We start from the raw sequence: 27904 nt of genomic DNA on the forward strand, positions 1-27904 counted from the left end.
TCATTCAGGCTGGTTAGATAGGGTTGGTTTTTGTTTTTGAGGTAAAGAAGACTGTTTGCATATAAATTCATTGTGTTTTGTGTGTGTGTTAAAAAAAAAAAACAACTTCATTTTTCCAAGTAGTTTGATGAATTAAAACCTTTTTATTTTAGTTTTTTATCTGTGTAGAATTTTACATTTAATAAAGCTTGGGGGAAAGTAAAACATCCCTGTCTAAAGTTTCTCAAAAAATATCAGGGTATCCCTGCAAACAGTCCCTTTTTCTTCCCTCCATTACTCAACTCAATCCCCCCAAAATATTTGCAGAAGTGGAGTTCTAAGGCTGGTAAGAGCCATCAAACTTAGGATTTCCCATGAGATCCTCTTAGAAGGGACTAAGAAGACTTCAGGAGCCCCTTCTCCTCCACACCCTCCCCTAGTGCTCCATCTTTTCTGTCTTTTGTCACTCATTTCCCTCCCTGAGGTTGATTTGCTGGTTTTGTCATCTTAAAATATAATGCCTAAAGGATGATAAATTCTGTGTTCAGTGAGTAGTTTTGAGATTTTTATAACTCTTTAATTGCAGGCATTTAATCCTGTGTTTAGAAAGCTATGTGTTACGATGCTCAAACCCTCTGGCGCTTTCCCCGTCTCCTCCCAAAAGACCACCAACAAAACCCCAGGCAGTAACAGTGTATTGAGCACCTTCTCTGTTTCAGACCTAACTCTTTGTCCTACAGCACTGCTCTTACGGGAAGTCATACTATGTGATTTTACATTTGAGGAAACGGAAGCCCTCTGAGGTCAAGCGATTTAATCATTAGTCTCTACAGGTTCTCTTGTGCATTCAGTTTTGCAGTCACTTCCTACCCTTACCCCATCCCTGGTACCAGGGAAATGCCGATCTGTTTCCTGTCACTATAAATGAGATTCTTTCCCTAGAATTTCCTATAAGTAGAATCACACAGTATACAGTGTTGGGTCTGGCTTCTCCTCCACATTTTTTTGAGATTCATCTGTTCTGTTGAGTATATCACCAGTTCGTTTTTTTTCACTGCTGAGTAACGTTCCCTTATATGCCACAGTTTACGCATTCGTATGTCTGTGGAATCCTTTCCAGGTCCAGTCAACTTTTCATTTGACAGTTTATGTCATATGTATTGTCCCAGATTTGTAAATAATTAGGTTATAACGTGATTATATCTTTGTATCTTTGGAGGGAGGGCTGTAATGTTGGACCTTTTAGATAATGGTGTTAATGTCCTGGCAGATGCTGTCCAATTTCCTCTTGCTATTCGTGGCTCGATCTTTCAACTTAGGGTTTAAGCCGATGAGTTTGACATGGGTATGGATTATTACATTTTCTTTATAGTCCTCCCACTACTGAGGACAGGAACTACCATACACTCACCTTTGTAGTTTGTAACTTCACAGCAATAACAGAAGCAGTAGTAAAAGGTGATATTGAGCACTTAGTATAATAATTATATGAAGTTGGTGCTATTTTTTGCATTTTACCTATAAACAGACACAGGATTTATACAACTTGCTTGTCTGATTCTGTAGCCCTCCCCTTTTAACTCTGCTGCCTCAGTGCTTAATAATTGTGGGACAAACGAATGAATGTGAAGAATAAGGATTGCTTCATAGTTCTCTGGATATGGTGTTAGTTACACAAAAGTATATAACTTCGTCTGAAATGACTCATTGGTAGTCTTAGTTTTCATCATCCTTCCCTGTTCCTACAATAAATGATGTGACTTTATTAATCATATACACACAGAGCAATATCTAGAACTCCGTTGTGGTTGCCAGAAATGAGATTACTCTCTGAGGCAGAGACAGTCTAGATGAATTCCTACTTGGATGGTGACAAGCAAGTAATCGGTCTTCATTATGTTAAAGCACTGAGATTTTTTGGCTTGTTTACTGCAACAGCTAGTGTTAATGACCTTGATTTTATTTATTTTTTTTAAGATTTTATTTATTTATTTGACAGAGAGAGAGAGAAAGAGATCACAAGCAGGCAGACAGGCAGGCAGAGGGAGAGGGAGACGCAGTCTCCCTGCTGAGCACGGAGCCCGATGCGAGGCTCGATCCCAGGACTCTGGGATCATGACCTGAGCCGAAGGCAGACGCCCAACTGACTGAGCCACCCAGGCGCCTCATGACCTTGATTTTATAGTGTCATTAAGTTTCATACTTTATGTCTGTATTTAGTTATGGTTTTGAAAGGAGTTATTATTTTTAAACTAATTTGTTAATCTATCAAAAGATATTAAAAATCTGTCTTAAAGTTGATGTGTGGTTTAATCTATTATCTTAAAGAACAATATAAGTTTTTAGATGGCTTTAATATCTGTTGCTTTCAACAGAATTCAGTTTGTAAGTTGACATGTTACAAAGTTTAAACAAATATTACTAAATTAGATTAATTTAGAAGTAAATAATGAGATGAGATTCAGTAGTAGGTCCTGAAAACTCCACTTGGAATATCATTGTTAAACACAAATCTGGTCATGTCATTCTTGTGGAGCATAGGGCCTTTTGCCTTATAGGTAAATTTCAAACTCAATTTGGGGTGGTCTGGCCTGTGCCAGTCTCCCTCCACTCTGCTTCCTTGTCTCCAGGCTCCAGTTACATTAAACTTCCTCAGTTCCCCAAATACTCAATGTTCTCTTTTCTCTAAATCTTACAGATACTGTCTCTCCCTGCTTTCTTCTTCCCCTTCTTCCTTTACATACCACCTTAAATATGTCATTTTTCTGGATAGCCTTCCATGACAAAGCCAAGGTTAGGCACCCTTCCTTTGTGCTCCTATAACACTGTGTACCTTATATTGATACACTTTCTGTAATATTGTAGAACTTTTCACTTATATGTATACCCCACTGGATTGTGAACTTCTGGAAAACAGGGAAAATAGCTATTCCCAGCACTTGGCAACCTGCCTGGTACATAGTCAACTCAGAGTAAATATTTGTGAAATATTGAATGTGTGAATAAGTGAATGATGAATGAGTGTGAATAATGCCCCAGTCTACAAACTTTACAGTCTTACTTTTTTTACTCAGGTACAAATCCTAGTAAATTAACAAGCTAACTATATCAGCATCCCGGTCCTGCCTTTTAGACTTGATAGTTTTACATTACAGTCACTTACATTGCATTTGAGGTATTTAAAATAGCTCTAGGGGCACCTGGCTGGTTCAATCTATGGAGCATGCAACTCTTGACCTCAGGGTCATGATTTCAAGCCCCATGTTGGGTGTGGAGCCTACTTAAAAAAAAAAAAAACTCATCAAAAAAAGATGAGCGACTCATATTTTAGACTTACTTATGCATATTTATGTCTATATAAATTCATGCCAAATTATCAGTATAAAAAATTAATAAAAATTGATATTAAGGACAATCACTGGAAGTTGTTAATAAGTGTCAGGGTAGCTAATTTAAACATATACAAATTTCTGGGCACCTGGGTGGCTCAGTCAGCTATGCATCTGCCTTTGGCTCAGGTGTTGATCCCGGAGTCATGGAATCGAGCCCCAGGTCAGGCTCCCTCCTCAGCGGGGAGTCTGCTTCTCCCTCCCCCTCTGCCCCTCCCCATTGCTCGTGCTCTCTCTCTCTCTCTCTCTCTTTCTCTCAAAATAAATAAAATCTTTTTTAAAAAGTTTCTCAAAAAATATACACAATTTCTTTAGAAACTGAATGTGAAAAACCCCCAAACTCTAGAATTGCTGTTAAAAAAAAGAATCCAAGAAAGTTGGTACCCAATTAGAAATATATGAAGTATGATGTTATCAGTTACTACACAGATAAAAATTTCTCTCTTTCAACATATATCTTTTGAGTGACTAATGTGCTATGCATTGCTGTAGGCACTTAGGATACATAATTGAGCAATGTTAACTTCCTGAATGCTTTAATGAATAGGAAAAAAATGGAGCCTAGAACACATACACACACGTTTATGCATATATGTAAAATACTAATTAGTATGTTTTAGATAAGCCTATTTCTGAAACCAGTACCAAAAGATTTTAAGATTATTTAAAGTGAGATATTAAAGTTACTGTGAAAAAAACTAAATGATGGTAGGATTTGGGAGGAAAGGGGAAATTGTGCTTTGAATTTCCTTAAATGTAATAAACAAATACAATTGATCTTCAAGAATAATATACCTGGCCCGTATGGTAGACTATATTATTGTTCAGAAACCTTTGCTGCTCCTCCCTATCCTATTGGCCTCATGCCAGGCCTTAGCTTTGCTTTGACTAATAAAATAAGAGTGGAAATGATTTATGTTTACTTATGAGCAGAAGCTTTGAGTCAGAATATAGTGTCCTATATTCTCTTTTCTTCTCTGCTCTGACAACCAGCAGATCTGATAGATGCTTCTTCCTCACCCTAACGTCTGAAATAAAAATGACCTATAAGACGAGCCATTGCCAACCCTTGTTTGACATGTAACATGAGCAAGAAAAAAAAATGTTGAAAGCCATTGAAATCTTATTACGGCAACATAACCTCACCCAGTGGTTGTCCAACTTGAGCATGCATTAGAATCACGTGAAGATTCTGTTAAAAGGCGATTGTACAGGTTTTACACTGTTGGGCCCCTTAGAGTTTCTGAATTCAGTAGGTCTGGGGTGGGGACCAAGAATTTGCATTTCTAACAAGTTACCATTAGATGCCGAGGTGCTTCAGAGCCCGCACTTTGAGAACTCACCTTTCCTGATACAGCCCGTGAGTTCATATTCCGGGATACTCTAATTACTTAATAAATGTTACAGCAACAAAATGCGGAATATTTCCCAACTTCATTAATAAAGAAGTAAACTCTGTAAAATGCTCCTTTGATTTGTGGAACATGGACACACAAAATGTCGTAAGAAACCCTAAATTTGGTAGAGTGGATTAGATAACCATGGAAATTACTATCATATTAGTCAGATTCAAATAAAAGCTGCTAAAAATATACAAAGAGCAAAGGGAATTTGAGAAAGAAACAGTCACATCTGATTGTGGGAGAAAATGCCATCCTGATGGACTTAGTAGGAATTCTCTCAAAAAAGGAGGGTAGTTAAAGAGGTCATTGCATATGGAAGGACCACGGATGACCAAAATGAGAAGTGAGAAAGTGTGAAATGCAACTGAACGTAACACTGATAGAGTTCGCTACTGAGAGACAGATGAAGGAGAGTCTCTTTCCAGTTTCTCAGTCCAGTTTCTAACTTGGTCTGTAATGAAACACAGTGAAGCTTCAGTTCAGTACTGTTTTTTGTATTCATGTTTACATTGAGGTGCTTTGGGAGTTTTTGTTGCTAAAGGTGGCAAAATAATACCAAGGGTAGGCCTTATGATTGTCCAGGAAGTCCTGGAGAGACTGCTGTGAATAATAGCTATTGTCGAAGAGGAAGTGGGTGAGAGAGGCCAGCATGGAGTCTTGACCAAAGGACACTCCCCAGTACGTCAGGTTTAGCTAGGAGACATGTGGAAGTGAGGAAATGGAAATTGGTTCCATGCGCTTCAGTCCTGTGTAAAGTCTTTGCATAGAACTAGTTGGAAGAGCATTGCTCTCTGTTCAGATGTTTTGTGGTTTCTTTTCTATGGCCCAAGGTCCCACTGCTTCTCTGTGGTATTTCTCCTCCACAGGGAGACCTCAGCAGGCAGAAAGGGAGTTGACTGGGATGTAGAATGATTTTAGTGTTGTGTGAGGGTATCTAGGAACAAACTGTTTTCAGGCAGATCACTTAACCTCTGCAGTATTTGAAATAAATGTATTTCTTTTAGAGTTAGGATACTCTGTAGTGCTCAATCAGAAAATAGTTTTCTAAAAGCTTCCAAAATTTTGTTTTTGCTCCATTACCTATAGATGGCGTATTTTATTTTTAGATTTGAACTTTGATACTGAATAAGCATAAACTTATGAAAAAGCATGGCCTAATGTTATAGTTTCAAATAGCTGCTTATTTTGTTCAGTGTGAAAACCAATTGCCATTATTATTTTAATGACATAGATACCAACATGCATTTGAAAACAAATTAATGTTGATTTAAAGATTCTGTATAATTGAAAACATTTGTTTTAATCTTTTACAACCATTATGGGAGGGAGAAAAAATGAAAATACTTGCCAGTCTTGAAGTCTTTAAAAAATGGATTGGTTCAGAATTGTGGTTATAATTCTGTTTAATGTAAATAATTTGTGGCTATTGCAATGCCATGATCTTAAGGAACTTGCAAAGTTTTTTCTTGGATTTTCATAAAACACCATTTTGATCTTAAATTTGGCCTTTGCCTCTAGTTAATTTGTCAGGTCCAAACACATGCCATTTCCTCAGCAACTGCAAACAGGCCTTTCATGTTAGGTCCAATACAACTCAAATCTACTCCTTTTACAAGTATTTTAAAGCTTGACTAGTATTGCTATTACTGTTTCATTTTGGGAGGGAAATTCATCCTAATTAGCATTTCTTTTAGAAACATTCTGTAGGTGATTCTTGGTTCATATTTAGGACACACCAGAAAAACTGCGCAATAATCATCTGGGGACTTACAAACACACTTGATTACCCGTAACTGCTGCCTGCTTCAGTAACGTCCCTTAGGTTCTTGAGAACAAAGCTAAACACCAGTGTTCCATTCCATATGAAATAAAGTACTGTAAAATATTTGCCAGAATCAAAAATAACATTTTTGATGCTCTTGGAGAATTCACTTATATTTAATGAAATCCAGTTGAAAATTAGTTTGAAGATATATAATGTGTTCATGAAGCAAAGAAAATAATCATCCTCAAATTTCTTGATTTGTTGCTATTCCGACTTCAGATTTTTATATGAGGTTCTTAAGATAGGAACATAACATTAGTTATTTTGCTTTCTCATATACAGTGCCATATGCAGACTGAAACTGAGCTCTCTCAGTCTATTAGTCAATAATATTAGATCTAAGAGAAAAAGTCTCTTGTGTGTATGTAAGCAATGAATGTATTTTAATTGAGCACCCCAAGTTCTGAGTAGTAAATTGAAATTGTTGATTTAAGCTATTGGAGCATGCTATGTGATTAGGACAGTGAAGTGGTTTTGTTTGTTTGTTTGTTTGTTTTAAACAAAATGAAAACAAAAGGCTGGAATTAATTCCATGTCGATCTTTTTTTGTTATGATAAACAGGTGTCAACCAAAATTCTATAGTTGATCAAGTTTCAGTTACTAATTTATAACTGAGTACTTAGATGAGTTTCTACACTTGAAAATGGATTAGGAAAATTAATTAGAAAAAGTGGTTTATTCTTTTATGTGAGTTTTCAAAACAAAATAAGAAAAATTTAACTTTGAGTTCAACAAAGATGATGCAGATGGCCTCAAGAGCAGCCTAATCCCAGAACTTGCACATCCCTTGTGGAAACATTGACATTTTCATTAACATTAGGAAACCACCAAATACATTTATCCTGTCCAACTCTGCTGAATGGGCTAGACTTGGCATATATCTAGCCAGAAAAGGGAGCCAGAGAAATAAGAATATACCAGGGCTGCTCAGTCTCTAACATAAATATATTAATCAACTTACGGATGTACTATAACCTTCCTTTTTTAGAAGTCAACTAGATTCAGGAATATGTCATTTTCAATGCTTGTATTGGTTTAGGATATATGATTTTAAGATCTTCCAATGCTGTACTAAAACTTTTTTTTTTTTTTTTTTTTTTGAGAGAGAGTGCATGTGAGTGTGCATGAGCGGGGGCGGGGGTGGGGTGGCTGGGAGGGGCAGAGGGCGAGAGAGAATTTTAAGCAGGTTCCATGCCCAGCCAGGAGCCTGCCCGCAGGCCTTGATCTCACAACCCTGATTGTGAGTTGGATGCTTAACCCACTGAGCCACCCAGGGTGCCCCAGTGTATTAAAACATTTCAGTAAAATCATGGACTTTTTCTTTCATTTAAAAAAAAAAACTATATAAAATTGCATGAGTTTTCTTTATAATAAATACAACAGTGAGTCACAAATTTGAAGCATTTAAATAGGCATTCTGGTTCCTTTTTTAACTTTCACATTAAACTTTTCAGTCATATTCACTCCAAATATATTTATGTTTTTAATACCAGTAATAATTAGACAAATCAAAACTTTGATTTTGATTCAGCTATTCTGTAACTATTATTTATAATTAACTTTATATGTCATTCTTTTTATACCTTCTATATGCCTGAACTTTAAGCATTTTCTGTTTTAAATAATTTTGTTCACATATAATAATATAACTTGCTTTTGATACTGAGTGACTTAGGTGATTACAATATAATCAACAGAATAGAATATTTTAAGGCTTATCAATGTACTCAACTATTTTAAATCTAATTCATCTCTATTTATTGCCAGTCTTTTAGCATCGTTAATTATGGTTTTGCATGTACTGCTTTTCTCAAATCAAATAATTTAAGAAGATAAATGAAGAAAAAGACTGGACAAAGAAATTTGAAGCTGAATTATAAATATAAAGCACAGTAGAGTAATTAAACTCTTGAGAAGCACTACTGATACAAGAAATTTTGTGTCATAACTTGTAGTCAAGGTTATAACTTTTCGTCAAGGTTATTTTTATTCTTATGAGAAACAAACACAGAGCTTTGCATATACCTTTTTTTTTTATGGTCAGAGATGGCATATAATTTATCTTTCCCTTCCTCAAGAAATAAGCAATACAGTGTTTTCTGTGTATTAGCTGCCCAATAAAGAAATGACTGTTGAGCGAATAAAGATAGATGATGTAATATTTAATCAATATTTGAGTTTCCTTTTAATCAATTCAGTGATTAAAAATGGACAGAACTCTGAAATTGATACTTAATGCATGTTTCTTTCTTTTTTTTTTTTAATCCTTGTAGTCACCTAATTATCCATGTTGATTGGGGATATAGTTTCTGAAAATTTTAATCTAAACTATCTACTTTAGTTAGTAATTTTACAAAACTTTTACAATAGTGAAGTTGACTACTTTTGAGTTTACATTCTCTGCCATTGTGGGGGTGAAATAGAGATGAATAATTTGCACTGTTTAATCTGTTCCTAAGTACTCAAGTATTGATGTTTTAAATGAAACTACACAATATATAAATATATACTTGTAAAAATTTTTTTAGTAATATATAAATATAGAGAGTAAAAGGTTATGTTCTTTTCATGCATCTTAACCCATTCAACTTCATTAGGTAGCCTACTATCAAGGGTTTCAGATATATCTTTTTGACCACTTTTTCATATGTATATAAACAACATTTTTACGTTTTGTCATTAATTATATTTCAGCATTGATATTTAATATAGATAATAATGTAACATTTAATCATTATTGAGATTATATCTATAGAATTCCTTCTTTTATTTGATGGTGTTTCTTATCAGGTCTTTCTATAGCAGACTAATCCAATAGTTGGTCTTGTAATCTTAAAGTTAAAAAAGAAAAGGTTCCCTTTGAACCTTTGCAGGAATAAGTTCCACATCAGTAAGTATTACAAAACAATAAGCAAATGTAATAATATTAGTAGCAGGCCAGTAATCTCAAGGCAAATTCGGGGGGGGGGGGGTTGTATGGTTTTTAAAAAATGTTTTTATTCTCGATGGTGAGATCAATTTTTTGTTTATGTTACTAGTGACAGAATAATTCATTCTATTTTTCTATTGTGATTTCTAATAACACTAGCAGTAAATAAGATGATAAAATAATTGGTAGAATTTCAGAATTAGAAGACATTCAGTCAGTCAATTATGAAGGTAATTTACTTCCAGGCTCTTGTTTAACAGACAACAAAATTGAACCCTAAAGTTAAATGATTTACTCCAAGTTGGTAGTGAAGTTATGACTGTGAATCATTCAAATCAAGAGTCTTTTCCACTGTAGCATGCACTGCTTCAAGAAATATTTTAAAGATTTATTGAGTACTACATCTTTTATATTCCATTATGTTTACCAAATAAAAAAAGTGGGAAACAAAATAGTTTTCATTGTTTTCAGCTTAATAGAGACCATAATGATATAGCACATGTACATATCAGATTTTATGTTGGTGTCAAATGGTGGGGTGTTCTTAAAGATTTCATAACTGTATAGAATGATAGGAACGAACATCAGCTGTAATTAAAAGTCTAATATGACGATATTTACTTGTGAGAATTTAATGCAATGTAGATAAGATTAACAACATTTCAAGTGTCAGTAAATGTGTTTTTAAGGGAAAACATGCAAAAAAAAATGATAAATCAGAGCTACAAACTCTTCAAAAAATGGTTTACTAGTGACATCTGCTGGTGTAATTTGGTAATAAAAACAAAAGTATCTCCTGGAAATAATTTCATGGAAATTAAGCATGAGACAAAGAATCTTTGTGGGCAAATTGTTTTTTTTTTTTTAAACTATCATTTACACTTACAATTTAAAAAAAAATTGTTTGTGGGTTCCCCCTCTCATTGGCATTTGACCAAGTATATTATTCTAATAACAGTATTAAACTTTATACTTTCTTCTCCTCAGTGTATAATTCCAGCCTGAACCTCTCTAATAAGTTGTGTATAACCTAAGTTGTTTGATATGATGCTGCACTTTTTCCTCCTCCTCTTTCCTGAACCTTGCACATAACCTTGCAAATGTAGAGATTCAGTAACTACGATTGATTCTTACTAGATATTTCTGCCATTTATAGGCTAACTAATAGAAAAGTCTGTGTGTACATGAGTTATAGGCATTATATTTATGCACGCTCAAAAATAAAAATGAGACTTTGTGTTAGAGAACAATTTCATTAGGAAGAGAAATGACTTTGTTTTTTGTTTTTTTCCTATGGAACAGATTTTCTACACTATAAAATATAGAGAAATAAAATACACTCAGTCCTTGGGTATTTTCTCTATTGGCACTTATTTCCTAGATGATTGTACTATGGATTTAAGTTCTACTTATAGATGAATCACCCGTCTTCCTTGACCCCCAAACCTGTACAGCAGCCACTTGCTTCATTAACATTTCCATTTGTAGGTAACAGTCATCTCAAACTTACCATGTCCGAAATAAAACTGATTTTCTCCTCAAACCTGTTCTTCCCGTAATCTTCCTCACTTCAGTAAACGGACGTTTTATCCTTTTGCTTGCTCAAATCAAAAATATTTTAATAATTTATAAATTTTCTCTTTCTCTTGTACCATCAAGGAATTCCACCAACTCTATTTTTGAAATACCTTTGGAGTCTTACCACTTTTCTCTACCTCTACCACTTAATGACCTAGTCAAGCCACAATCATCTTTCCCCTAATTCACCTCTTTGCTGGTTTTTTTTTTTTTTTTTTAAGATTTTATTCATTTGAGAGACAGAGAGAGCACAAGCAGAGGGAGAGGCAGAGGGAGAGGCAGAGGGAGAGGGAGAAGCAGACTCCCCGCTGAGCTGGGAGCTGGGGCTCCATCCCAGGACCTGAGATCATGACCTGAGCTGAAGGCAGACGCTTAACCGCCTGAGCCACCCAGGCGCCCCTCGCCTCTTTGCTGTTAACCTTGCATTCCTGTGGTTTGTTTTCCAATGAGCAACCAAAGATTATCTTAAAATTTAAGACAGGTCTTTGTCACTCTTCTGCTGAGGTTTTGTTTTGTTTTTTTTTTTTTACCATGCCTAAAGGGCCCTACCAAGAACTTTGGACCACTCCTTCCCTCCTCCACTGTGACTATGACCTCCTTTCCTACCACGGCTTCCCTCCCCTCTTTTGTTCCAGCTACAGTAATCTACTTTGCTGTTCTCCTTCAGTGCCACGAAAACTCCTAGTCAGGAGCTTTGTGCTTGCTCTTCCTTCAATCAGATACTCTTCCCTCCATCCTGTAAGGATTCTGATCACATCATCAAATTTCACCTTCTTGGAGAGGCCCTTCTGGATTACACTACCTAAGATAAGAAGGCCTGACCACATCTGTTTCTCCTCTTCCTCTGCGTCCTGTTTTGCCTAGCACTTATCACCACCAGACATATTTACTTGTTTTCCTCGTACCTTTCCCTGGCCCAGAATGTCACCTGGATGGAAACAGAGATTCTCTATTGTCCGCTGTTACTTCCTTAGATCTGAAACTAGTGCTTACACATAGTAGGCATTCAGTCAGTATTTGTTGAGGAAATCAGTGAGCCTTAAGACGTGAATGCAGAAAGTAATTTGATTTGCATTATAATAACTGATCTGTTAAATAGTGAGGCCCCTTCTAATGGGGTCTGTTCTGTATAAATCTTTCCGTGCATACCATACTTTTTACATTTAACTCAGATTACGATAGTGTTTCATAGTTAGGCTAAGGCTCAGACAATACTCTTGGTATCAAAATGCAGGGCGATATTATTATTTTAAAGATTCTTTTTAGGGGAATAATTACTTTTTTGTTCTTTTGACATAGACATCTGACCCTCAATTACATTAACAGACCTTATACACATGAATGGAAAGAAGAATAGCCCCTTTTGAATTCGGGCTAAGACTTTATCAATATGAAGTGCTTCCCACAGGGTTCTGCTGAAAGAACCAAACTTCCATCATAATGAAATTGCAAATTCATTTGTACATGCCCTTTTTTATTTGAAAGCTACTTTTTGATGTTTGGTCTGCAATTAGATTTATTGTTTAAGGTCACAAATAGGCAATCCTGACTAGACCAAGTTGTCAGAATCCTTTATCTATTCAGCATTGCACAAAGATAAATGGCTATCTCTTAACAATAGCATACCAAAGCCAAAATTTGTTCCCACTTGTATATAATCTTTAATCAATCTGCTGCTTTCTGTTTTCCAGTCAGTAGACGCCTAGCCTAACCCGCTCACCACCCCACCTATCTAGAAATTGCCCAATTATGGGTTTTAAATTACTGAGAAACACTTCAGATGGAAAAAAAGATAAGTTTAAGAATGTTTAAGAATGCTATAATTTTCTCATGCATATTTTTAGCTTAACATATGAATTCTTTTGCCTTTACCCTCATTCTGTGTGGGGTGAGTAATTATGTAGTATGTTAGCTAAATTCTGTGATTACATTTCTCACTGTTAACATGATCGCAAAGTAGATCATGTTTCTTAATTAAAATGAATTCTTAAGTGTTTTAAAAGATCTATGCACACGAATTAAATTCTTTTCTGAGATTCTCTGTGCCCCCCAGTAAAAATACCTACATTTAGACTTGTTCAGAAGGAATTCTTATATTTTTATGCATTTCCTTTGTGACCTTTCATATAAAAGGTACACTGAGAGAGTTGCCCAATTAGATTTGAGGCTGTACTTTTTATCCAAGAATATCCAGTGTCTAAAATTAACATACATTTGAGCATCATTGTATCACCAATCTCTATAGTTTCTCCAAAGGATTCTGATACTAGATATACAACAATTCTTTAGTAACTTGATCATACTCATAAAGCAGGCCATTAAGACTAGTATAGTAATGTCCCCATTTTAAAATCTTGTTTAAATATTTTTTGCAGATCTGAGAATCTTTTTTTAATTGTCATGCAGTTTGAACCTTCCCCCAGTTAAAAGGAATACACTATTTCAGAAGGAGGTATAAGAGAAAACCACAGTTTTTAAGTCAGAGGAACTTTTTTTCCCTGAATTCCGACTATTATTTATTTTGTGATCTCTTGGAAGTTGCCCGTTTTGGGGGAGGGGGACTCTGCCCAGCTATAGAATAGAGAAATACTTATTCATAGAGGTGTGATATAATTAAATGAGACAACACATATAAAGTGCCCAAAACAATGTCCAGCAATAGTAAATACTCAATAAATATTATTTGAACTCCTGCCTCTGTGCCCTCCCCTTACCCCCACTCTGTTCCCTTGCTATGTTATCCATTCTGATTGGGCTTACTCAAAAGTTAAAACTGTTGAACTAAACTTGAAGCCTTTTTGTGCCTGCCAGCTCTACATTGCTCTGCATTCACTGAATTAATAAGTAGGGAGAAGTCAGGACCTTGAATTGATCTATTCATAATACCCAGCAGGTGTATTTGGCCTTTTCTTCTCAACAATTTGCTCCCCCAGGGATTGGGTAAAATGAATATTCCACGCTGAGCCTTCATTTTAAGTCCACGTGGAGCCCTTAGAAGATATACTTAAATCTCTCTTCCACCTGCAAATAGGAGAGTTGAGCCTTAAATTATGTTAATTTGACATAGGAAATTTTAATCATCCTGTGTAAGATGGCTTGCTTGTTTGTTGCATTTGTACTGCTCAGATCACTGTCCTAAAAGTTTCACCTTTTAAAAGTAATCTGTTTCAGGGGCGCCTGGGTGGCTCAGTCCTTAAGCATCTGCCTTCGGCTCAGGTCATGATCCCAGGGTCCTGGGATTGAGCCCCGCATCGGGCTCCCTGCTCGGCGGGAAGCCTGCTTCTCCCTCTCCCTCTCTCGCTGTCTCTCTCTCTCTCTGTCAAATAGATAAATAAAATCTTTAAAAAAATAAAAAAATTTTAAAAATAAAAGTAATCTGTTTCAGAATAAATTTTAATAGCTACTTAATATACTACTTTATATTTCAAAAATTGTTACTTTATCATAATTTTTATTGTTTTAGGTGCAAAGATGGTTTGAAAGGATTTACATTCTCTGCTCTTAGGTAAGTAGTTTATTTACCTTTATGTTAAGAGAGAATTTGCAAGTTAACTTTTTCAAAAAGTAATATTATTGCACATAATTACAATAGATGTTTATCGACTCAGTTTTCTAGCCCAAAATAATTGCAGCAGTCACAGTCACTTTTACGATATTTTATTAAAAGAGTAATTTATTGTATTTCTTTCCCCCTAAAAATCAGTCAGTCAACAACTGTTTTTGGAGGTGCCTGGGTGGCTCAGTCGTTAAGCGTCTGCCTTCGGTTCAGGTCATGGTCCCAGGATCCTGGGATCGAGCCCCACATCGGGCTCCCTGCTCCGCGGGAAGCCTGCTTCTCCCTCTCCCACTCCCCCTGCTTGTGTTCCCTCTCTCACTGTGTCTCTCTCTGTCAAATGGCAGGCGAGAATTCTACCACTGAACCACCAATGCTCTCTCTGTCAAATGAATAAGTGAAATCTTTAAAAAAAAAAAAATCAACAACTGCTTTTGGGACCTATTGTGTGCCTCATATCACTGGGTGTTAGGAAAGAATTAGAAGAACTCTCTCTTCAAGGAGCATTGGAAAAACAAAGCTACATGTGAATAATTACTGCAAAATTAAATACTGAATTGTGTGGTACCACATTATGGGCTTCATTAGGACAGGGCTCATGTCAGACACATTTTGGATCATAAGCTTCACTAGAGTCACTAGAATCTGCTTTTCACCCTGTATGCCATTTCTTGCCATAGTTATTGGCCGATAGTAGTAGATAGTGTAGAAAAGTTGGTTGGCAGCACTTCCATTGTATTTTACAGTTCACCAAGCATTTTCACATAGATTAGAAAATTTTCACAGCAGTTCTGTGAGATGGGTATTTTTATGCCCATGCGACATGAGGCTTAGAATACTTAACTAATTTAATGTCATACAGTGACTGCATATACTTACTTGAAACCTAATGCTCTTCCAGTTTGTATTATAAATGTTGCCTCTTTTATTCTTCTAAGTACATATAGTAGATGCTTAGTGAAGATTAGGTGTGGAGTATTTATTAGGAGGGAAAAATTAGGGTAGGCTTCGGTATGCTAAAGATTTCATATGATTGTCTTTTTTAGGTTATTTTGAGGATCAAATGAGTTAATGCATGAAAAGTGTTTAGAACTGTGCATGGCACATAGTGCTCAAGAAATGTTGGCTATTACTGTTATTATTCTTCTTATGGGGATAAGCCTTAAACTACACTTGAAGGATAGCTTTAGAGAACTAGAAGGGAAGAGGAGGAACCTTCTGGGTAGAAGTGAATAATGTTAGCAAAAGTATGAAAATTATAAACATGAAATATGAGGTAAGAGTGGGAAAATCAACTTAATGGGTATGAAAAGCTTATTTTAGGGATCATAAGGTTTTGTAGGGTTTTTTGATTTTTGATTTTTTTAATTTTTTTTTTTTAAGATTTTATTTATTTATTTGAGAGAGAGAGAATGAGAGACAGAGAGCATGAGAGGGAGGAGGGTCAGAGGGAGAAGCAGACTCCCTGCCGAGCAGGGAGCCCGACGCGGGACTCAATCCTGTGACTCCAGGATCATGACCTGAGCCGAAGGTGGTCGCCCAACCAACTGAGCCACTCAGGTGCCCCGGGTTTTTTGATTTTTTAAATGATGGTCAGAGCAGGGCCGATTATGGAAGACCTAAACAGAAAAAAAAGAAGACAGATTTGAATTTGATAAGATGGGCAGTAGAGAGCCACTAAAGGGTTTTGAGCAGGGTAGTTGACATTGTTTCAGAAAGATTAGTCTGGCCACAGTATTTGGGACAGACATTGTGAAAGAGAGAATCAGAAGGAAGAAAGATGAAGTGATAAGGACTGGGATTTGGCGACAGTGGAGGATTAAAGAGAAAGAGGCAATGTTGAGACTGGTGTCGAAGGAAATGAAGACCTACTGATTGATATTTTCCTTCTTCCTCTTTCCCTCCAATCCTTGCTACGAGCCAAGTTTTGAAAACCTAAGTACAGGGCACCTGGATGGCTCAGTCGTTAAGCGTCTGCCTTCGGCTCAGGTCATGATCCCAGGGTCCTGGGATCGAGTCCCACATCGGGCTCCCTGCTCGGCAAGAAGCCTGCTTCTCCCTCTCCCATTCCCCCTGCTTGTGTTCCTGCTCTCGCTATTTCTCTCTCTGTCAAATAAATAAATAAAATCTTTTTTTAAAAAAAAAAAAACCTAAGTACATGAAAAAGGTGCTATTAACAGAAAATCAAATGGTGTGCAAGGAAGCTAGTTTGGGAGGGGACAAATTGAGTCCCCTGTGTGAATAAGAGTATCTTTGGTTGTGGAAACTCTGTGGTAACAGTAACTAAGTCATAATACACAGCGGTAATTTTTTCATATTATATTTTTCATTGAAAGATCATGAAACATTTCAGAAAATAACTTTTTGTTGTTGTTGCATTGAATGTAAAGATTCTATGTTATGTCAAAAGTTTATAACAAAATCAAAAGTTGGTTTTCCTAAAGAGAAAACGTTGCCTTTTCCCGTGTCTCTCCATAGGCTCCCAGAATCCTTACAGAAACTCAAAATGTATCCGATATTTTTGTGTCTCTTCGTCAAATCCACTCAAAATAAGGGGCTGGATTGAACTATTTGCACTTAGAATTTACTCTGTATTATAGGAAAATATTCTGGAAAAAAATGGTTATTAATTCTTGCTAATTTAGTAGAAGTTATGAGAACAGACAGAAAGAGTCAAGGATAGAGTCAAAGGCTGGGAACCAGTTCAGGAGCCTTATGGTATACCAAACCTGCATCAACATAGTTTAATACTTTGAAGTGTATAGGCAGCTTAGTGATTAAGAGCCCAGGCTTTAGAGTGAGACAGTTTTTGGGGTCCAAGTAATAACTGTTTTTGGATGTGGTCAAATGCTTTTCCATGCTAACTCTCACAGAAATGATGGCACCTACTTCATAGTGTTGCTATGAGGATTAAATGATTTAATCCTCTGTACTGTCCTGTCATATAGTAAATGTTCAGAAAATGCTCATTATTACTATATTTGATCATTCAGTATGTATTAATTAAATTTTTACTATGTGCCAGTCCCTGGGGTGTAATAGCAAAAGATGTATAGTCTCACAGACCCACAGTTTAATGGGGGATGCAAACTACTAATAAGGTGCTTCTACTATTGGGGACTCATTGGGCCTTGATAGCACAAGGGAAGGATTGCTAACTCACTGCAGCTTGGGCGGGGACAGTTTCTCCAAGGAAGTGACCTCTAATCTGAGATGGTTAGTCCTGGCCAAAAGAGAAACAGTGTTATGAACAGTGTGAGAGAGATGATTTTATCTGTTCTAACATAGTTTTTGTCTTGTTTATAAAGAACAGTAGTACAGACCTTGAACTCTCCATGCACATCCATGATTAAGAACCAAATTCTTTTGGAATAACAGCTACTGAGACTGCACAGCTGCCACCTTGTGACAATCTCATTACATGCCCTTTATGATTTAATAAGCTAGATATTTTACCAAGTTTGTCTGAATGAGATGGGATACAGTTGTTGATAGTAATAGCTTTTTTCACCTCTCTTTTCTGAGTGTTTACATTTTCTTATTCTATTTGTCATAGGTCCCATGTTCCAGAACCTTAGTGTAGTATTACTGATCCCTTGTTTTTGTCTGCATTTTATGGTATTTTCTGAAAGTTCAGCAGGTAGAGTTCTCTTAAGAAAGCTTAGTTATTCTTTATAAGAGCAATGACTCATAGTGAAGGTACAAACAGTAAAAATGGAAAACTAGTAAAGGATACTGATTGAATGATATCTAATGGTAGCAACTCTTTTTTTCTTTTTTTTTTCTTTCTTTTCTTTTGCATTGTCTGGGAAAAAAATACTCCAGTTTTGATGAGATAAGAATAGTGTCTTCTCCCAGATATTAGGTTTTTCAGAAGAGAAATAACTAGATTAGAATAATATTGAGTTTAAGGTTTTCTAATGAAATTATGTGAGAATGCATGGAATCTTGACCATTTTATGATTCTCAGTCTTTAGATTTCTCCATTTCCCTGAATATCTTCGTATGACCTAATATTGCATTGCAGCTATTTTATGACTCAAAGTGACATGAAATATAACTTTATACTGAAAAATGAGAACCTCATTCAATTGTAACTATTAGTAGAATTTAGACAAAAAAATAGAATTTTTTGATCAACTAGTAGACCCAAGTAAATATTTCACCTGCTTTTTTGTTTGAAAAAACCTCAAGGTGTGTAATATCTTTAAAAAGTGGTAACTTAAGTTAAAAGGGTGCATCATAAAAGTGTTATGCTGTATTTTACTTGGTTAATTTGATTTTAAAATACGTGCATTGTTGGGAAGCTTGGGAAGATGGTGGAGTAGCAGGACCCTAAGTTCACCCCATCCCATGTTGACAACTAGATATCACTCACATCCGTGTAAATACACTAGAGGGCAATCCAAAGATGGGCAGAACAAACTTCACAACTAAATGTAAAGAAGCTGCATCTGAGAGGGGTGCCTGGGTGGCTCAGTCAGTTAAGTGTCTGCCTTCAGCTCAGGTCATGATCTCAGGGTCCTGAGATCGAGTGCCATGTCGGGCTCTCTGCTCAGTGGGGAGTTTGCTTCTCCCTCTCATTCTCCCTCTGTGCTTTCCCTCTCTCTTTTTCTCTCTCAAATAAATAAATGAACTCTTTAAAGAAAAAAAAGCTGCATCTGAGAGGTTACGGAGGGTAGAAACAGTGGTTGGGAGCTGCCCACAGGAGGGAGGGAGCTACGGGTATAGAGAGGGGAAAGAAAACAGTCTCTCACACTAGGGATCCCAAACCATAACATCTGGCTTTGAAAACCAGAGGGGCTGAATTCTATGAGTTTGTATAAATCACAGGATTTGGAGTCTGGAGCTTAAAAAGTCTGCTGACTCAGCACTGGGCAAGATGGGAGAGTGAGTGATAGCTGGATCCCGCCTTTAAAGATACAGCAGCCCATAGGCAACATAGAAATGACAGTTTGCATAGTGCATGGGACAAACAGGAGGAAGATATGTTTATACTGATTTTGAATGTGTTAGAGGACTTCTCTGGGAACAAAGGAGGTGGCAGGCACCATTTTCCTCCCCTGCTGCCCAGCATAAACACAGGGCCACCTGTGGGCAGCACTGCGCAGACACTTGCTACCTAACCTGCTAGCAGTGTGCCTTGCCCATGTGTTCTGCTGAGGACTGGCACACTCCAAGCATGCTGACCTCAGCCCTTAGCTCACCTGATGTCTTCTCAGAGCTTGCAGCCTGTGTCTCACTAACACCACAGAGAGCAAGCAAAGCCCACAACAGATACAGAGTCAATGAAGATGTCTGGACTGAAAGAAAAAGTGACTCAGACACAACACAAGCAACACAAACAGGAGATTCCCCTGAAGTGCCAGGTTCTGGTGAACAGGGGACACTGTACTGCAGAGCAGTACAGGACCTCTTCTTCATGAAGCCATTACTTTCTTTTTTTTTTTTTTTTTTTAAAGATTTTATTTATTTATTTGAGACAGAGAGAATGAGATACAGAGAGCATGAGAGGGAGGAGGGTCAGAGGGAGAAGCAGACTCCCCGCCAAGCAGGGAGCCCGATGCGGAACTCGATCCCGGGACCCCAGGATCACGACCTGAGCCGAAGGCAGTCGCTTAACCAACTGAGCCACCCAGGCGCCCGAAGCCATTACTTTCGAGAGCAGAAGGTGTAGCTGACTTTCCTAACAAAGAGAAACTGACACAGATAGACAAAATGAGGAAACAGAGGAATATGTCCCAAATGAAAAAACAGGACAAAATCACAGCAGGAGATTAAGTGAAATAGAAAAAAGTAAGATGCTTGATAAAGAATTTAAAGTAATGCTCATAAAGACAGTGGACTTCAGAAAAGGGTGGAGGACATCAGTGAAACTCTTGACAAAGAGATAAAAAATGGGTGCCTGGGTGGCTCAGTCATTAAGTGCCTGCCTTCAGCTCAAGTCATGATCCCAGGGTCCTGGGATCGAGCCCCACATCGGGCTCCCTGCTTGGCAGGAAGCCTGCTTCTCCCTCTCCCACTCCCCCTGCTTGTGTTCCCTCTCTCGCTGTGTCTCTCTCTGTCAAATAAATAAATAAACTCTTTAAAAAAAGAGAGAGAGATAAAAACATATCAGAGGTGAAGAACTCGATAAATGAAATTAAAAATACAATAGATGGAATAAACAGTAGGCTACAGGAAGCAGAGGAACCTGTAAGTGACCTGGAGGATAGAGTAATGGAAAGCAATCAAGCTGAACAGGTGAGAGACAAATAAATACTACGTAATGAGAATAGACTTAGAAAATTCAGCAACTCCATCAAGCATAAGAGAGAAAGGGGGGCAGAAAATGTATTTGAAGAAGTAATAGCTGAAAACTTCCCACATCATGGGAGGGAAACAGAGATCCTGATTCAGGGGCACAGAAATCCCCCTGTTAGGATTCAACCTAAGGAGGTACACACCAAGACACATAGTAATTAAAATGGTAAAAAATAGTGATAAACGAAGAATTTTATTTTATTTTATTTTATTTAAAGATTTTATTTATTTGACACAGAGAGAGAGATAGCAAGAGCAGGAACACAAGCAGGGGGAGTAGGAGAGGGAGAAGCAGGCTTCCCACCAGGCAGGGAGCCCGATGCAGGGCTCAGTCCCAGGATCCTGGGATCATGACCTGAGCCAAAGGCTGACACTTAACGACTGAGCCACCCAGGTGCGCCAGGAAAGAATTTTAAAGATTGTAAAAAAAAAAAAAAAAAGAAGATGGTTACATATACGGGGAAACCCCATAAGGCTATCAGCTGATTTTTCAGCAGAAACTTTGCAGACCAGAAGGGACTGGTATGATATATTGAAAGTGCTCAAAGGGAAAAATTGGAAGCCAAGAATATTCTATCCAGCAAGGCTGTCATTTAGATTAGAAGGAATTTCCCAGACAAACAAAAGTTAAAAGAATTCATGACCACTAAACCAGCCCTACAAGAAATGCTAAGGGGGGCTTTGTAAGAGGAAAACAAAAATCATAAGTAAGAAAAAACAGGAAGCACAAAAACAACAAAAAAATAAGTATATCTATAAAAATCAGTCAAGAGAAGCACAAAATAAAAGGATGTAAAATATGATACCAAATATCTGAAATGTGGAGAGGAGAGGAGTAAAATTAAGCAACCATTAGCTGAACATAGACTGCTATATGCGGAAGATGTTATATATAAACCTAATGGTAACTACAAGTCAAAAACAGTAATAAATTAAAAAATAAATAAATAAGGAATCCAAATATTTTGCTAAAGAAAGCCAACAAATCATGAAAGAAGAGAGCAAGAGAAGAAAGGAACAGAGAGGAACTATCAAAATAACCATAATTAAGTAACAAAATGGCAATAAATACATACATATCAATAATTACTTTGAATGTACATGGACTAAATGCTCCAATCATGGCACATGATGACAGAATGGATAAAAAAGCAAGACCCATCTACATGCTGCCTGCCAGAGACTCATTTCAGACTTAAGGACATATGCAGACTGAAAGTGAAGGGATAGAGAAACATCTATCATGCAAATGGAAGTGAAAAGGTAGCCTGAGTAGCAACTTATATCAACAAAATAGACTTTCATACAAGGACTGTAAAAAGGGACAAAGGACACTGTATGATCATAAACAATACAATCCAACAAGAAGATATAAAAATTGTAAATATTTATGAATCCAACTTGGGAGCACCCAAATAAATACATAAAGCAGTTAATAACAAACATAAAGAAAATGATCAATAGTAATACAATAATAGTAGCGTACTTCAACACTTCACTTACATCAATAGACAGATCATTCAAACAAAATCAACAAAGAAACAGTGGTTTTGAATGAGATATTGGCCCAGATGGATCTAACAGATATAGTCAGAACATTCCATCCTAAGACAGCAGAATTCTTTTCAAGTGTACATGGAGCATTCTCCAGAATAGATCACATATTAGGCCACAAAACAAGTCTCAACAAATTCAGAAAAATTGAAGTCATAAAAATACATCTTTTCTGACCACAATGGTATGAAACTAGAAATCAAGCACAAGAAAAAACATGAAAAGCACATAAATACATGGAGGTTAAATAACATACTACTAAACAATGAATGAGTAAACCAAGAAATCAAAGGACATAAAAAATACATGGAGACAAATGAAAATGCAAACACAATAGTCCAAAATCTGGGATATAGCAAAAGCTGTTCTAAGAGGGAAGTTTATAGCAATATAGGCCTACCTCAAGAAGCAAGAAAAATCCTAAATAAACAACCAATCTAACCTTACATCTAAAGGAACTAGAGAAAGAACAACAAACAAAGCCACAAGCCAGTAGAAGGTAGGAAATAATAAAGATTAGAGCAGAAATAAAGTAGAAACTAAAAAAACAATAGAACAAATCAGTGAAACCAGGAGCCAGTTCTTTGAAAAATCAACAAAATCATAAGCCTTTAGCCAGATTCATAAAAAGAGAGAGAGGACTCAAGTAAATAAAATTAGAAATGAAAGGGGAGAAGTAACAACCGAAGCACAGAAATCAAAAAGATTGTAGGAGAATGTTAACCTATGTCCCAGCAAACAAAAGTCCAGGACCAGATGGTTTCACAAGGGGATTCTACCAAACATTTAAAGAAGAGTTAACACCTGTTCTCAAACTATTCCAAAAAATAGAAAAGGAAAACTTCTTAATTTATTCTATGAAGCCAACATTACCCTGATACCAAAGCTAGATAAAGACATTACAAAAAAAGAGAAATACAGGCCAATATCTCTTTCTGAACATAGATGCAAAAATTTTCAACAAAATACTAGCAAACTGAACCCAACAATACATTAAAAATTCATTCACCAGAATCAAGTGGAATTTATTCCTGGGGTGCAAGGGTGGTTCAGTATTCACAAGTCAATCAATGTGATTCATCACATCAATAAAAGAAGGAATAAAAACCAAATGATCATTTTAATGGATGCAGAAAAAGCATTTTAGAATATAAAACATCCATTCATGATAAAAACCCTCAGCAAAGTGGGATTAGAGGGAACACCTCAACATAATAAAAGCCATAAATGAAAAACCCACAGCTAACATAATATTCAATGGTGAAAAACCGAGAGCATTTCCCCTAAGGTCAGGAAAAAGACAAGGATGTCCACTCTCACCACTCATATTTAACGTAGTACTGAAGGTCCTAGCCACAGTGATCAGAAAAGAGGAAGGAAGAAGTAAAACTTTTTCTATTTGCAGATGACATGATACTATATATGGAAAACCTTAAAGACTCCACCAAAAAGCTATTAGAAATGATAAATGAATTCAGTAAGATTACATGATACCAAATCAACATACAGAAATTCATGGTATTTTTATATACTAATAAGCAACAGAAAGAGAAATTAGGAAAGCAATTCCATTTACAATTGCACGAAAGGTAATAAAATATCTAGGAATAAACTTAACCAAGGAGGTGAAAGACTTGTGTAAAAATATATAAATTATCTTTTATCAATGTTTTATAGTTTATATTTTATATATATATTATATATAGTTTATATATTTATAAACAGTATTTATAAACATTGATAAAAGATGTTGCTGTTTCCACACAAACAAGTGGAAAGATAATCTGTGCTCATGGATTGGAAGAACAAATATTGTAAAAGTGTCCATACTACACAAATGTATACAATCTACAGATTTAATGTTATCCCTATCAAAATACCAACAACATTTTTCACAGAACTGGAACAAAGAATCCTAAAATTTGTATGGAACCACAAAGACCCCGAATAGCCAGAGCAATTTTGAAAAAGAAAAGCAAAGTTGGAGATGTCACAATTCCAGACTTCAATTTATACTACAAAGCTTTAGTAATCAAAACAAGCATGGTACTAGCACAAAAATAGGTACATAGATCAATGGAACAGAATAGAAAACCAGAGGTAAACTCACAATTATATGGTCAGTTAATCTTCGACAAAGCAGGAAAGAATATCCAGTGGGAAAAAGACAGCCTCTTCAACAAATGGTGTTGAGAAAAGTGGACAGCAACATGCAAAAGAATGAAACTGGCCCACTGGCTTACACCATACACAAAGCTAAATTCAAAATGGATTAAGGACCTAAATGTGAGACATAAAACCGTAAAAATCCTAGAAGAGAGCACAGGCAGTAACTTCTCTGATATCGGACATAGCAGCTTTTTTCTAGATATGTCTCCTGAGGCAAGGGAAGCAAAAGGAAAAATAAAGCTATTGGGACTACATCAAATAAAGAGCTTCTGCACAGCAAAGGTAATAATCAACAAAACTAAAAGACGGCCTATGGGATGGGAAAAGATATTTGCAAATGACATATCTGATAAAGGGTTAGTATCCAGAATTATAAAGAACTTCTATAACTCGGTGCCTGAAAAACAACTAATTCAATTTAAAAATGGGCAGACAACATGAACAAACATTTCTCCAAAGAAGACATCCAGATGTCCAACGGACACATGAAAAGATACTCACCATCGGTGAGCATCAGGGAACTGCAAAGCAAAACTGCAATGAGCTATCACCTCACACCTGGCAGAATGGTTAAAATCAACAACACAGGAAACAACAGGTTGTTGGCAAGAATGTGGAGAAATAGGAATCCTCTTGCACTATTTGTGGGAATGCAAACTGGTGCAGCCATGCTGGAAAACAGTATGGGGATTCCCCAGAAAGTTGAAAATGGAACTACCCTACAACCTAGTACTCACAGTAGTGGGTATTTACCAAATACAGAAACACTAATTCACAGAGACACTACATGTACCCTCTGTTTATTGCAGCATTATTTACAATAGCTAAATTATGGAAGCAGCCCAAGTGTCCATCAATAGGATAAAGAAGAGGTTTTATACATCCACACACATACAAATATACACACAATGGAATATTGAGCCACAAAAAAGAATAAAATCTTGCCATTTGCAACAACATGGATGGAGCTAGAGAGTATAATGCTAAGCAAAATAAGCCAGCTAGAGAAGGACAAATACCATATTATTTTACTCATATGTGGAATTTAGGAAACAAAACAAATGAGCAAAGGAAAAAAAATGAGAGAGAGAGACAAACGAAGAAATAGACTCTTAACTACAGAGAACACACTGATGGTTACCAGAGGGTAGGTGGGTGGGGGATGGGTGAAATAGGTGAAGGAGATTAATAGTACACTTATCTTGATAAACACTGAATCATGTTGAATCAGTGTATTATGTACCTGAAACTAATATAACACTGTATGTTAACTATGCTGGAACTAAAATAGAAAACTTAATAGAAGAATTTATTGCATTATTAAAGAAATGGCTGTCAGCATTTTCTTATAAAGGATAAGATTTTATTTAAATTTTGAAAAACATTATTTCGAATGATAAGGTACTCTCCAGAATGTATTTGTATATTAACAGAATCAGGATGGGTTTTTTTTCCTTATTGTCTTTTTCCTTTTATTTTTTAAAGGTGAAAATGCCTCACATTGTGCTCTTTTCTTTAGGTTTATTGTAGGGAAGGAAGAAATTCCCACACATTCTTATTCACCAGAAGCAGCATATGCAAAAGTGGAACAAAAGACAGAGAAACATGAAGAAAAGCCAAGAAGATTGAATATAATTGCTCTAATCAGGAAACTTGTAGATTCAGTGTAAGTTTTTTATCTTGATATTTAGCACACTGTGTTACTGTTTTATATGATATTTGTACTTTGCCAAGGTGTTTTATTTTCTTTTCAGTAATGATATACATATATATCATATCTATCTTTTTTTTTTTTTTTACCAGAAACAGTGCATAGAGTTTTATAAAAGGCACATAATGGCAAGTCAGTGTTATTTATTATTTTTGTCTGGACTGTAGACCAACATATGCCTTTAGAATAGATTTATATGAACTTGTAATAGTTTTCTATGTCAAACTAGACACAGTTGCAGGAGGCTAGAATGGGGAACTTTAGGAAACAGATTAATATGTGCTAATCAAATATTCCAAATGTGGAAAGGAGAAAGAAAAGTTCTGGGGCACATTCAAGAAGATAGAGGAATAATAAGGAGCAAACCTTACATAAATGTTTTTTGTAAGAGTAGAAATTTTCAGGGCTTTGGAAATGGAATAAAACATCTTTATTTGTATATTATACAAAGAAGTCTGAATTTCATACAAATAGTATGTTTTTTTTTTAACTTTGTCCTTTTTTTGTTGTTGTGATGTTAGTCACCATACAATACATCATTAGTTTTTGATGTAGTGATCCACGATCCATTGTTTTCGTATAACATCCAGAGCTCCATGCAATATGTGCCCTCCTTAATACCCATCACTGGGCTATTTCAAGTATAGGAATTATACTTCTATATAATATTAAAATACATCTATAATTAATAGAAAATGTAGTGATTTAAAATTAGAACATCAGTCAATAAAAATAATCTTTGTAGTGATATTTTAGAGAGTGTTGAATGAATAGCCAATATAGAAAGTTAAGGATCAGTTATGGGAAGCTGAAGCCATAAATCAGACCTTAGACTCTCATTTCACCCCTGCTGGCTTTGTGACTTTGGGCAAGTGATTTAACCACTCTGGACCCTAAAGTCCTCATCTGTTAACTTGGGTTAATGATCTCTGTTACGGAGTGTTGCGTCCATTAATGAAATAACATGTGAGTTGCCTCACGTACATGAGCACAGAGTAGGTGCTCAAAATTTTTACTGTATTTAAAGACTTTGTCTTCATTTTAGTATACAGCACATACAGAAGGTAAGAGGGAGGGAAGGAATAACAGATGGCAGGAATAATTGTGGTAGTAAACTTTTTTTTTTAATTTATGTATATCCTTTTTTTTTTATCATGATAAGTGCACTCCTTAATCCCCATCACCTGTTTCACCCATATCCCTAACTACCTCCCCTTTGATAATCAGCAGTTTGTTCTCTGTAGTTTAGAGTCTGTTTCTTGATTAGTTTCTCTCTTTCTTTTTTTTTTCCCTTTGCTCATTTGTTTCCTAAATTCCACATATGAGTAATACGGTTGAATATTACTGTGTGTGTATGTGTGTATATATACCACCTCTTCTTTATCCATTCATTGATTGAAATGGGCTGCTTCCATAATTTGGCTATTGTAAATAATGTTGCAATAAACAGAGATGCATATGTCCGTTTGAATTAGTGTTTTGTGATTTTTGGGTAAATAGCCACTAGTGA

At 36.2% G+C, this 27904-nt stretch overlaps 1 protein-coding gene across 1 annotated transcript in view; it reads left to right on the forward strand.

Moving 5' to 3' along the window:
* TMEM135 (transmembrane protein 135) overlaps nt 1-27904 on the forward strand; it is a 264244-nt gene that overhangs the window by 216591 nt on the left and 19749 nt on the right. Inside the window, exons 7-8 of the mRNA XM_034995060.1 lie at nt 14568-14609; nt 26203-26349. Coding sequence (XP_034850951.1) covers nt 14568-14609; nt 26203-26349 — 189 coding nt within the window. The remainder of the gene's footprint in view (nt 1-14567; nt 14610-26202; nt 26350-27904) is intronic.

Source organism: Mirounga leonina, unplaced genomic scaffold, assembly GCF_011800145.1.
Source record: "Mirounga leonina isolate KUSES-001 unplaced genomic scaffold, KU_Mleo_1.0 Mir_92, whole genome shotgun sequence".
In the NCBI taxonomy this organism is placed as follows: domain Eukaryota; kingdom Metazoa; phylum Chordata; class Mammalia; order Carnivora; family Phocidae; genus Mirounga; species Mirounga leonina.